Source organism: Garra rufa, chromosome 16, assembly GCF_049309525.1.
Source record: "Garra rufa chromosome 16, GarRuf1.0, whole genome shotgun sequence".
Classification (NCBI taxonomy): Eukaryota; Metazoa; Chordata; class Actinopteri; order Cypriniformes; family Cyprinidae; genus Garra; species Garra rufa.
In genome coordinates, this window is record NC_133376.1 from 20,208,673 (window position 1) to 20,221,763 (window position 13,091).

The window sequence follows — 13,091 nt, forward strand, 5'->3', positions numbered from 1 at the left end:
ATGGCATTCCTGCAAGGTGTGTTAGTGCTGGCTGTGATTGTTGTATTTGATCTGAGCAATGCACAGGGAAGTTTGACGTACCGTCAAAGTCCAAGGAGCATGAGCTCAGAATCACATCTGGCTTCCGGAGGTCCTGCTGTTTCTCCTCGAGGACTCTGGAACCCTATGGGAATGACCTCTGCCTTGCAGAGTCCTTTTGGAGTTCAGGAGAAGCAGCTGATGCAGGGTCCAGTCAAGCCTCTGGATTGGAGGTTTCCAGTTGTTCCAGAGGTTCAGAGTGAGTTGGCAGTGGATTTCCAGATCAGGCAACCCGTGACTCCCAGTAGCGTAGCTGTTCAATGCAGTGAGAGTAGTGTTCATGTGGAGGTACAGCAGGACTTGTTTAGCAATGGTCACCTCATCCAGCCATCTGATTTGTCTTTGGGAGGGTGTTCTGTTGTCGGTCAGGTTCCAGGATCTAGGGTGCTCTTCTTTGAGTATGAACTACAGAACTGCAACAGTGTGCTGATGGTAAGAACTTGTGACTCTATGAATGTCCATTAAACCCTTAAATGTAGATTTCTTCACTCTGAGTTTGGTTCTTTAAGAACTGTTCACTGAAAGGTTCCTTGGAACCCAAAATGAGTATTCTGTGGCATAACCTCAAGAGCATGGCTGAGTTGAATGCTCTTGGTAACAACTTCCATCTCTTACAGGTAACTGAGGATGAGCTTGTCTACACGTTCTCTCTTACCTACGCTCCTGAGGCACTTGCTGGCACTCCAATTACCCGTGCCGATGGCGCGATTGTTGGCGTTCAATGCCACTATCAAAGGTAAGTGACCCTTTAAGTGACTGTTGCCTCTTGCCTTGTTGCAACTGTAAGACAATTAATTGTGTCTTGAGCTGCAGGCTTCAAAATGTAAGCAGCGATGCCTTGGTTCCAACTTGGGTTCCTTATGCCTCAAAAGAGGTTGGTGAAGATGTCTTGCTCTTCTCCTTGAAGATCATGTTGGGTAGGTGCAGTTTCTTTGGACCTTGTGCATGTGGCTTTGCCTAAACTCTGTTGTTCTTGCAGACGACTGGTCCTATGAGAGGCCTTCAAACTATTACTTCCTGGGTAATGTCTTCAATATTGAGGCGTCTGTGAAGGTGTACAATCATGTGCCTCTGCGTGTGTTTGTGGACAGCTGTGTGGCTACCCAAGTACCTGATGTGAACTCCCTTCCGAGATATGCCTTCATTGATAATCATGGGTAAGTTGAACTCTTGGTATTGAGTTGCTCATTGTAGCAACTTTGTCCTAATTGATAACTAGGGTCAACTCTATAGCGTAATGCATCTTGTAATGATTTGTCACTGAGTACATCGCAAAGCCTTGGCACTTGATGCTCTAAAGCGGGGTTCTTCAAATCTTGCCCAGCACTGGGCGTTTAGCTCCAAGAGAAGATTAAAGTGTAGAGTCAACACCACCAAAGCTCCAAAAATCAAGTGCATTTTAGATTTCCAATCCTAATCAAACTCCTGAACCTAATCGAGCTCTAAAGTTTACTGAAACTCCACAAGCAAAATGCTTTTAATCAAGGTTTAGGGTTAAACTCTGCAGGCCTGAGGCTCTTCAGGACTCCTGGACTAGAGCTGCCCTTATGCCTTTAAGGTCATGTAACTGTTTGAGCTCACGTTCTTTTAAGGTGCTTTGTGGATGCCAAGGCTACGTCTTCCAGCTCCCGGTTCATGCCTCAAACCCAGTATGACAAGGTCCAGTTCCAGCTGGAGGCATTCATGTTCCAGGGGGGAAACAGTCATTCTGTATGTACTACGAGCATCAAGAGTTAATTTGAGTTTTTCCTGCTGCTTTGGGTTTGACCTAATTTTGAGTCTCTTGCAGATCTATATAACCTGTCTCTTGAAGGCCACTATTGCTGCTGTACCAAGTGATGCTGGACACAAGTCATGTTCCTTTGCCAATGGGTATGTTTATGCATTTTAAGAGCTTTTAGTTTAAGGTGCGGTGTTTAACTTGTGTCTCATTGCAGATGGTTTGCAGCTGATGGAAACCACCAGGTTTGCGGTTGTTGTGACTCAACATGTGGTCCTGATAGTGGAACTGCTGCTTTCAGTGGTAGGTAGCTGCTTTCAAAGTTGCTTTTGATGCTTTAAGTGCTGTATTTGACCTAGGTGTTTGCTTTTCTAGATGTTCAGTGGGAAGGCAAGGCCTCACTTGGTCCCCTAATGGTTCAAGAGCGTCGCAAGACTTCAACTGGTTTTCAATAAACTTTAAGAAACCTATTCTTGCTTCCGGGTTTTTTTTTTTTTTTTTTTTTGACTTAAACATGTGTCTCTTAGTACTTGAGCTTTTAAAGGGTCACAAAACCCTAATTTGTTTTGTGCTCATTGGCTGCGTGGCTTGTATAGTACCACTCTACATTAGCCGCGTTTCCACTGTCGGGCCAAAAGCGGGCGTGCTAGTGCGTGCCACGGCCAGTCGCGTTTCCACTGTCACTTCCGGGGCCTGATCGTGCCTCGTCGGTGCTTCCTCAGGGCCAATGGCCCGGGTTTTTCGGCCCTACGAAAACCTTGGGCCAGAGCGGGCCAGCTGGGGCTTGAGGCGTGGTCAAAGTGAAAGGCGGAGTGTGTCTGCGGTAAGAAGCGCATTTCGCCGAATTACTAATACAGGGCTCTTCTAAGCATTTGGGCCGAGGACAATATACAACGCCAGTTTGACGGCGTCTGCAGAAACGAAGATGTGATAAAAATAAAATTTTGGACAAATGCAAATAAGATCCTATAAAAATGAGATCTGATGTATAAGTTTATTTACGTCGTCCAAAAATTCACCAACACACCATGATAACATAACATACACTGTATCTGTACCTAAATAAAGGCATACAAAATTATACTAGAGGTACAACTGTGTAGTTATTTTTTTTTTGAGGTAGTGTGTAGATAATGTGCAACATTTTGTTTGATGTAATACCAAGTTAGACGAAAGATTTGTGTGTAGGTCATAAAAACAACGCTTCTTTTCAAGTGATTTATTAATGTAATATATTACAAATATTGCTGCTGCATAAACAACTGTTGCAAAGAACTTCTTGCATCAGAACAGACATCACCAACATTACAAGGCGTTTCTGCATTCGCTGTATCCGGCTTCCACATCCCTGTATTGTTCTTTTTCGCCTTGCAGCTAACATAAGCTTTCGGTGTAAACGCCGCTGAGCCTCCGTCTTCGCATCTTGGTTTCGCTGCCTCATCTTCCACCAAGAAAACACCGAAAGGAGCAAACAAACAGCCGCTTCAGCTGTCTTCGTTCGATGATCACACTACCGTGACTTATTTTCAATCTTCCCGCTGAAAGGGGAGGGGTTTCGTGACGTTTGATCCAAGGAGGTGTGTAAAGGGCGGGCTTTAGGTTTGCGCAGCGAGGCTACTGGCTCGATAGTGGAAACGCAGCTTACTTTTGGCCTTGGTGCTTGCGACTCGAGGCCATTAGCCCCGCCCGGCACGCTCTTAGCACTGGCTCGCACTGGCCTGACAGTGGAAAAGCGGCTATTGGCTTGACTGCCCCTTTTAAGCATTAATGAGCAGTGTAATGTTATACATGACAAAGGACTCGTCTAATCCAATCTCTGCACCATGCTTTGCATGAGCTATCACAGTATTTATGCATTGGAAAGTAGCACTTGTTTACGTTAGCTGGCTTGCTGTTTCAGAGACATGGTTTGTGCCCTTCTTCATTGTAAAAGTTTTCGTTTCCCCACGATGAGACCAGAGCTGAAGTTTGGAGGTGTGCTGCTGGGTTGCGGAGTCCTACGAAAACAGCAAATTTGTCTGTAAGGAACATCTCAGTTGTTGTGTGTGGGGTGTGTTTTTTTTTTTTTTTTTTGAATTGGGGACTTGTGGAAACCTGGTTTTGCGGATCATCTTTTGAAGAAAGACGCCAGCCCAGTTCCTTTCGATTCTGCCATCTGCACAAAAATGGTGTTTGATTTGCACATCTTATGTTATCGTGAACAACCCTCAGTTTTTATGATTTAGGCATGCTCAAAGTTTTTTGTTGAAGTATTTTAAATGTGCATGTAGTAATTTGTCTTTTTGCACTACTTGGTACAGTGTTGTTGCTAAATGTTCGTAAAACAATTGCAGTTGTCTTCTGGACGTATGTTCGCTCGCAATTTTGGGCCCTATGACAAAATATGAGTTTGGGCCCCCCCTACCACACCAAAGCAGATCTCTGGGGGCCCCTAAAGGGCATGGTCCCTTAGAATCGTCCTAACTTATCCCCCCTTAGCGGCACCCCTGACACTATCTAAGGGGCCGTTCACATGTCGCGTCTTTTGCCCGCTAAAGTCATTTCTTTAAATGTATGTCCTCCTTAAAGGGATAGTTGACCCAAAAATGAACATTCTATCATTTACTCACACTCATGTATTTCTAAAAGGGTTTTTTTTTTTTTTGCCTTATAATGGAAAACAATGGGTTCCAATGCTGTTTGGTTTCCAACATTCTTCAAAATTTTGTGCTTCAGAAGAAATAAAAGTCAAACAGGTTTTGAATGCCATGATGAGTAAATGATCACACAATGTTATATTTTGGTGAACTTTTGACACAAAACAGTTCTGATATCATTCTAACCCTACTGCTGTTCCAAACTTGTATGACTTACTTTCTTCTGTGGAACACAAAAAGAGATTTTTTTTTTTTTTTGGTTAATGTACAGTAAATGATTTATATCAGGGTCGGTAATGAACTTTTCCATTAAGGGGGAATATTTGCCACCTTAAATTGATTTCCAGGGGCATTTATTACATTTGTAAGGGCATTTTTTAAATAAAAAACACATTTTCTTTAATCTCAAATACTTAAATTTACCTAATTAATCAATATTAATCACTAATCAATATTTTAAACTGTTATCAAGAACAGGCTTTTAAAGTTGTATCTAAATTATACATGTAAAAACTTAGCTCAAAGGGCTGCAATATTATGACAAAAAGCATTATTGTATATTATTGCTCTGTTTTAACATAATGATTATTAATATCGATATTGAAAACAATATAAAATGTTTTTGTTTCATTTTGGACACGACACATTCTTGGTCCATGACGTTAGCCAAGTCTAGCACAAGTTATGCAAAAACTTTGTTATAACTACTGAAGCTACTTAATTAATCTGTTATTTACATTGTATCTGCATTGTGTTGTTTATGATGAGAGAATTTGTGCACTCACAGACTAATCTAAGCGCATCTGATTGGCCAACACATTCCTAAGTTCAACAGAAACATGTTTGATTGGTTAGTAGACTCAACTCTGCACAAAACACTGTGTAAAGCACTTTAATTTCGCACTAATTGAATTGTCACTTTTCATTCATTTACAAATTTAATTTTAATCTTAACAGCCATAATGCGTTGTTTAATTATGCATTTTTTTGGCCCTTTGTCTTGAATTTATGGGGCATTTTGTTCAATTTGGTCGCATTTTTGCCATAAGTTAATTTCCGACCCTGATTGATATTTTCTGTGCAATTTCGATGAATAGGCACTGGAATGTTCAAGCTTCAAAAAGGATACAAAGATATATACAAAAAATAGCATCAAACATCCATGTGACTGAAATTTCTTAAGCCTTACAGTCTTACTCTCCTACAGTTTCTATTTTAAATCCCTACATGCCTCGATTTTTTTAAAGCAAGGTTTTGATTCGTTCATCACACAAACTATTGTATAGCTTCATAAGAACTGGAATAATATTATTTCAATATAGCTTCAGCTTCATCCTTCAGGCTGTCAGGAAACTCAACTCTCTCCCTGCTCTGCCCCCACTCCCATCTTCTGCCCCACAAACTTTCTGAACTGACACACATACACACTGACCTGCACCAGTCACTTTGCGCAGCATTGGTCTGCCAACTACCTCACACTACTCATAAGACTGTTACAAGACTGCTCTGACACTTTTACATTTTTACACACAAGCTCTGTTGCACTATATTGTTTACATGGTTTGCACTCTCTACCATGTGCCCTTACTTGTATATTGTATTTTTCATTTTTATACATTATATGTTTATTTGTACTTATTCGTATTTTTTCACTGTATTTAATGTTACTGTTTGTATTTAATGTTACTGTTTGTATTTAATGTCTGCACCATAGGTCTGAGAGTAACGCAATTTCAATTCTCTGTATGTCCTGTACATGTGGCAGAATTGACAATAAAGTTGACTTTGACTTTGACTCTTTAGGACCAATGTTGTCACTGAGAATTGGGAGTACATCTAGTGACTTAATGCTCAAGCTCACATTAAGTTTTTTCAGGTGCTTTGCGGGTGCCAAGTCTACGTCTTCCATTTCCCGCTTCATGCCTCAAACCCATGGATGGGTGCCGTTCATGTTCCAGGAAGGGTACAGTCATTCTGTTTGTACTACAAGAATTAGAAGTTAATAATCTGTGGAACCTCTTGCATATCTACATCTGTCTTTTAAAGGCCACTATTGTTTCTAAACCTAGTGATGCTGGACACAAATCATGTTCTTTTGCCAATAGGTATGTTTATGCAATTTTAAGACATAGTTTTGAATGCGCAGTGTTTAATTTGTGTCTCATTGCAGATGGTTTGCAGCTGATGGGAACCAGCAGGTTTGTGGTCATTGTGACTCAACATGGTCCTGATAGTGGTAGATAGCTGCTTTCAAAATTTGCTTTTGATGCTTCAAGTGCTGTACTGGACCTAGGTGTTTGCTTTTCCAGGTGCAAAGCCTCACTTGGTCCCCTAATGGTTCAAGAGCAATGAAAGACTTCTGGTTTTCAATAAATTTGTTAAACCTGTTCTCGTTTCCAGTTTGTTTTTTCTCATTTGCTAATAGATAAACTCTCCAGGTCCGGAGGAGACTCAAGTGTAATCAATTAAGCTGAAAGGGGAGGAGCCATCCTAATTCAAAGCTGTATAAAAGGCAAAGTCAAGCACTGGTGAGTATTGGGGCATTGCTTCCAAGTTTATTAGGATGGCATTCCTGCAAGGTGTGTTAGTGCTGGCTGTGATTGTTGTATTTGATCTGAGCAATGCACAGGGAAGTTTGACGTACCGTCAAAGTCCAAGGAGCATGAGCTCAGAATCACATCTGGCTTCCGGAGGTCCTGCTGTTTCTCCTCGAGGACTCTGGAACCCTATGGGAATGACCTCTGCCTTGCAGAGTCCTTTTGGAGTTCAGGAGAAGCAGCTGATGCAGGGTCCAGTCAAGCCTCTGGATTGGAGGTTTCCAGTTGTTCCAGAGGTTCAGAGTGAGTTGGCAGTGGATTTCCAGATCAGGCAACCCGTGACTCCCAGTAGCGTAGCTGTTCAATGCAGTGAGAGTAGTGTTCATGTGGAGGTACAGCAGGACTTGTTTAGCAATGGTCACCTCATCCAGCCATCTGATTTGTCTTTGGGAGGGTGTTCTGTTGTCGGTCAGGTTCCAGGATCTAGGGTGCTCTTCTTTGAGTATGAACTACAGAACTGCAACAGTGTGCTGATGGTAAGAACTTGTGACTCTATGAATGTCCATTAAACCCTTAAATGTAGATTTCTTCACTCTGAGTTTGGTTCTTTAAGAACTGTTCACTGAAAGGTTCCTTGGAACCCAAAATGAGTATTCTGTGGCATAACCTCAAGAGCATGGCTGAGTTGAATGCTCTTGGTAACAACTTCCATCTCTTACAGGTAACTGAGGATGAGCTTGTCTACACGTTCTCTCTTACCTACGCTCCTGAGGCACTTGCTGGCACTCCAATTACCCGTGCCGATGGCGCGATTGTTGGCGTTCAATGCCACTATCAAAGGTAAGTGACCCTTTAAGTGACTGTTGCCTCTTGCCTTGTTGCAACTGTAAGACAATTAATTGTGTCTTGAACTGCAGGCTTCAAAATGTAAGCAGCGATGCCTTGGTTCCAACTTGGGTTCCTTATGCCTCAAAAGAGGTTGGTGAAGATGTCTTGCTCTTCTCCTTGAAGATCATGTTGGGTAGGTGCAGTTTCTTTGGACCTTGTGCATGTGGCTTTGCCTAAACTCTGTTGTTCTTGCAGACGACTGGTCCTATGAGAGGCCTTCAAACTATTACTTCCTGGGTAATGTCTTCAATATTGAGGCGTCTGTGAAGGTGTACAATCATGTGCCTCTGCGTGTGTTTGTGGACAGCTGTGTGGCTACCCAAGTACCTGATGTGAACTCCCTTCCGAGATATGCCTTCATTGATAATCATGGGTAAGTTGAACTCTTGGTATTGAGTTGCTCATTGTAGCAACTTTGTCCTAATTGATAACTAGGGTCAACTCTATAGCGTAATGCATCTTGTAATGATTTGTCACTGAGTACATCGCAAAGCCTTGGCACTTGATGCTCTAAAGCGGGGTTCTTCAAATCTTGCCCAGCACTGGGCGTTTAGCTCCAAGAGAAGATTAAAGTGTAGAGTCAACACCACCAAAGCTCCAAAAATCAAGTGCATTTTAGATTTCCAATCCTAATCAAACTCCTGAACCTAATCGAGCTCTAAAGTTTACTGAAACTCCACAAGCAAAATGCTTTTAATCAAGGTTTAGGGTTAAACTCTGCAGGCCTGAGGCTCTTCAGGACTCCTGGACTAGAGCTGCCCTTATGCCTTTAAGGTCATGTAACTGTTTGAGCTCACGTTCTTTTAAGGTGCTTTGTGGATGCCAAGGCTACGTCTTCCAGCTCCCGGTTCATGCCTCAAACCCAGTATGACAAGGTCCAGTTCCAGCTGGAGGCATTCATGTTCCAGGGGGGAAACAGTCATTCTGTATGTACTACGAGCATCAAGAGTTAATTTGAGTTTTTCCTGCTGCTTTGGGTTTGACCTAATTTTGAGTCTCTTGCAGATCTATATAACCTGTCTCTTGAAGGCCACTATTGCTGCTGTACCAAGTGATGCTGGACACAAGTCATGTTCCTTTGCCAATGGGTATGTTTATGCATTTTAAGAGCTTTTAGTTTAAGGTGCGGTGTTTAACTTGTGTCTCATTGCAGATGGTTTGCAGCTGATGGAAACCACCAGGTTTGCGGTTGTTGTGACTCAACATGTGGTCCTGATAGTGGAACTGCTGCTTTCAGTGGTAGGTAGCTGCTTTCAAAGTTGCTTTTGATGCTTTAAGTGCTGTATTTGACCTAGGTGTTTGCTTTTCTAGATGTTCAGTGGGAAGGCAAGGCCTCACTTGGTCCCCTAATGGTTCAAGAGCGTCACAAGACTTCAACTGGTTTTCAATAAACTTTAAGAAACCTATTCTTGCTTCCGGGTTTTTTTTTTTTTTTTTTTTGACTTAAACATGTGTCTCTTAGTACTTGAGCTTTTAAAGGGTCACAAAACCCTAATTTGTTTTGTGCTCATTGGCTGCGTGGCTTGTATAGTACCACTCTACATTAGCCGCGTTTCCACTGTCGGGCCAAAAGCGGGCGTGCTAGTGCGTGCCACGGCCAGTCGCGTTTCCACTGTCACTTCCGGGGCCTGATCGTGCCTCGTCGGTGCTTCCTCAGGGCCAATGGCCCGGTTTTTTCGGCCCTACGAAAACCTTGGGCCAGAGCGGGCCAGCTGGGGCTTGAGGCGTGGTCAAAGTGAAAGGCGGAGTGTGTCTGCGGTAAGAAGCGCATTTCGCCGAATTACTAATACAGGGCTCTTCTAAGCATTTGGGCCGAGGACAATATACAACGCCAGTTTGACGGCGTCTGCAGAAACGAAGATGTGATAAAAATAAAATTTTGGACAAATGCAAATAAGATCCTATAAAAATGAGATCTGATGTATAAGTTTATTTACGTCGTCCAAAAATTCACCAACACACCATGATAACATAACATACACTGTATCTGTACCTAAATAAAGGCATACAAAATTATACTAGAGGTACAACTGTGTAGTTATTTTTTTTTTGAGGTAGTGTGTAGATAATGTGCAACATTTTGTTTGATGTAATACCAAGTTAGACGAAAGATTTGTGTGTAGGTCATAAAAACAACGCTTCTTTTCAAGTGATTTATTAATGTAATATATTACAAATATTGCTGCTGCATAAACAACTGTTGCAAAGAACTTCTTGCATCAGAACAGACATCACCAACATTACAAGGCGTTTCTGCATTCGCTGTATCCGGCTTCCACATCCCTGTATTGTTCTTTTTCGCCTTGCAGCTAACATAAGCTTTCGGTGTAAACGCCGCTGAGCCTCCGTCTTCGCATCTTGGTTTCGCTGCCTCATCTTCCACCAAGAAAACACCGAAAGGGGCAAACAAACAGCCGCTTCAGCTGTCTTCGTTCGATGATCACACTACCGTGACTTATTTTCAATCTTCCCGCTGAAAGGGGAGGGGTTTCGTGACGTTTGATCCAAGGAGGTGTGTAAAGGGCGGGCTTTAGGTTTGCGCAGCGAGGCTACTGGCTCGATAGTGGAAACGCAGCTTACTTTTGGCCTTGGTGCTTGCGACTCGAGGCCATTAGCCCCGCCCGGCACGCTCTTAGCACTGGCTCGCACTGGCCTGACAGTGGAAAAGCGGCTATTGGCTTGACTGCCCCTTTTAAGCATTAATGAGCAGTGTAATGTTATACATGACAAAGGACTCGTCTAATCCAATCTCTGCACCATGCTTTGCATGAGCTATCACAGTATTTATGCATTGGAAAGTAGCACTTGTTTACGTTAGCTGGCTTGCTGTTTCAGAGACATGGTTTGTGCCCTTCTTCATTGTAAAAGTTTTCGTTTCCCCACGATGAGACCAGAGCTGAAGTTTGGAGGTGTGCTGCTGGGTTGCGGAGTCCTACGAAAACAGCAAATTTGTCTGTAAGGAACATCTCAGTTGTTGTGTGTGGGGTGTGTTTTTTTTTTTTTTTTTTGAATTGGGGACTTGTGGAAACCTGGTTTTGCGGATCATCTTTTGAAGAAAGACGCCAGCCCAGTTCCTTTCGATTCTGCCATCTGCACAAAAATGGTGTTTGATTTGCACATCTTATGTTATCGTGAACAACCCTCAGTTTTTATGATTTAGGCATGCTCAAAGTTTTTTGTTGAAGTATTTTAAATGTGCATGTAGTAATTTGTCTTTTTGCACTACTTGGTACAGTGTTGTTGCTAAATGTTCGTAAAACAATTGCAGTTGTCTTCTGGACGTATGTTCGCTCGCAATTTTGGGCCCTATGACAAAATATGAGTTTGGGCCCCCCCTACCACACCAAAGCAGATCTCTGGGGGCCCCTAAAGGGCATGGTCCCTTAGAATCGTCCTAACTTATCCCCCCTTAGCGGCACCCCTGACACTATCTAAGGGGCCGTTCACATGTCACGTCTTTTGCCCGCTAAAGTCATTTCTTTAAATGTATGTCCTCCTTAAAGGGATAGTTGACCCAAAAATGAACATTCTATCATTTACTCACACATGTATTTCTAAAAGGTTTTATTTTTTTTGCCTTATAATGGAAAACAATGGGCTCCAATGCTGTTTGGTTTCCAACATTCTTCAAAATTTTGTGCTTCAGAAGAAATAAAAGTCAAACAGGTTTTGAATGCCATGATGAGTAAATGATCACACAATGTTATATTTTGGTGAACTTTTGACACAAAACAGTTCTGATATTATTCTAACCCTACTGCTGTTCCAAATTTGTATGACTTACTTTCTTCTGTGGAACACAAAAAGAGATTTTTTTTTTTTTTTGGTTAATGTACAGTAAATGATTTATATCAGGGTCGGTAATGAACTTTTCCATTAAGGGGGAATATTTGCCACCTTAAATTGATTTCCAGGGGCATTTATTACATTTGGAAGGGCATTTTTTAAATAAAAAACACATTTTCTTTAATCTCAAATACTTAAATTTACCTAATTAATCAATATTAATCACTAATCAATATTTTAAACTGTTATCAATAACAACAGGCTTTTAAAGTTGTATCTAAATTATACATGTAAAAACTTAGCTCAAAGGGCTGCAATATTATGACAAAAAGCATTATTGTAGATTATTGCTCTGTTTAACATAATGATTATTAATATCGATATTGAAAACAATATAAAATGTTTTTGTTTCATTTTGGACACGACATTCTTGGTCCATGACGTTAGCCAAGTCTAGCACAAGTTATGCAAAAACTTTGTTATAACTACTGAAGCTACTTAATTAATCTGTTATTTACATTGTATCTGCATTGTGTTGTTTATGATGAGAGAATATGTGCACTCACAGACTAATCTAAGTGCATCTGATTGGCCAACACATTCCTAAGTTCAACAGAAACATGTTTGATTGGTTAGTAGACTCAACTCTGCACAAAACACTGTGTAAAGCACTTTAATTTCGCACTAATTGAATTGTCACTTTTCATTCATTTACAAATTTAATTTTAATCTTAACAGCCATAATGCGTTGTTTAATTATGCATTTTTTTGGCCCTTTGTCTTGAATTTATGGGGCATTTTGTTCAATTTGGTCGCATTTTTGCCATAAGTTAATTTCCGACCCTGATTGATATTTTCTGTGCAATTTCGATGAATAGGCACTGGAATGTTCAAGCTTCAAAAAGGATACAAAGATATATACAAAAAATAGCATCAAACATCCATGTGACTGAAATTTCTTAAGCCTTACAGTCTTACTCTCCTACAGTTTCTATTTTAAATCCCTACATGCCTCGATTTTTTTAAAGCAAGGTTTTGATTCGTTCATCACACAAACTATTGTATAGCTTCATAAGAACTGGAATAATATTATTTCAATATATGGAATATATAAGGTGCTTTTTTTGACACTCATTTTAATGCATCACACTCTTTATATAAAAATTATGGCCAGAACATATTTTTCATAAATGTTTTACAAAAAGAATAAAAGCATACAAGTTTGATTATGAATTTTTTAAAATGTAATTTATTCTCGTGATGGCAAAGCTGAATTTTCAGCTTTTATCAATGCTGAAAACAGTTGTTGTGCTTAATATTTTTGTGGAAACCATGATACTTCTTTTTTTAGGATTCTTTAATAATTGAAAGATGGAAAGAACAGCATTTATGTGAAATTTTCTTTCTTTCTTTCTTTCTTAAACAAACAAACAAACAAACAAACAA

At 40.9% G+C, this 13,091-nt stretch overlaps 2 protein-coding genes across 2 annotated transcripts; both read left to right on the forward strand.

Moving 5' to 3' along the window:
- Positions 1 to 2,253, forward strand: LOC141288514 (zona pellucida sperm-binding protein 3-like). Its single transcript, XM_073820669.1, has 8 exons — positions 1 to 510; positions 696 to 814; positions 892 to 995; positions 1,058 to 1,235; positions 1,671 to 1,788; positions 1,868 to 1,950; positions 2,016 to 2,101; positions 2,174 to 2,253. The coding sequence occupies exons 1-8, from the start codon at positions 1 to 3 to the stop codon at positions 2,251 to 2,253; spliced, it is 1,278 nt and encodes a 425-aa protein (XP_073676770.1).
- A 4,744-nt stretch (positions 2,254 to 6,997) lies between these two features.
- LOC141288500 (zona pellucida sperm-binding protein 3-like) lies at positions 6,998 to 9,250 on the forward strand. The gene is made up of 8 exons (XM_073820656.1): positions 6,998 to 7,507; positions 7,693 to 7,811; positions 7,889 to 7,992; positions 8,055 to 8,232; positions 8,668 to 8,785; positions 8,865 to 8,947; positions 9,013 to 9,098; positions 9,171 to 9,250. Exons 1-8 carry the CDS (start codon positions 6,998 to 7,000, stop codon positions 9,248 to 9,250), a joined length of 1,278 nt encoding a protein of 425 aa, XP_073676757.1.
- The last annotated feature ends 3,841 nt before the right edge of the window (positions 9,251 to 13,091 follow it).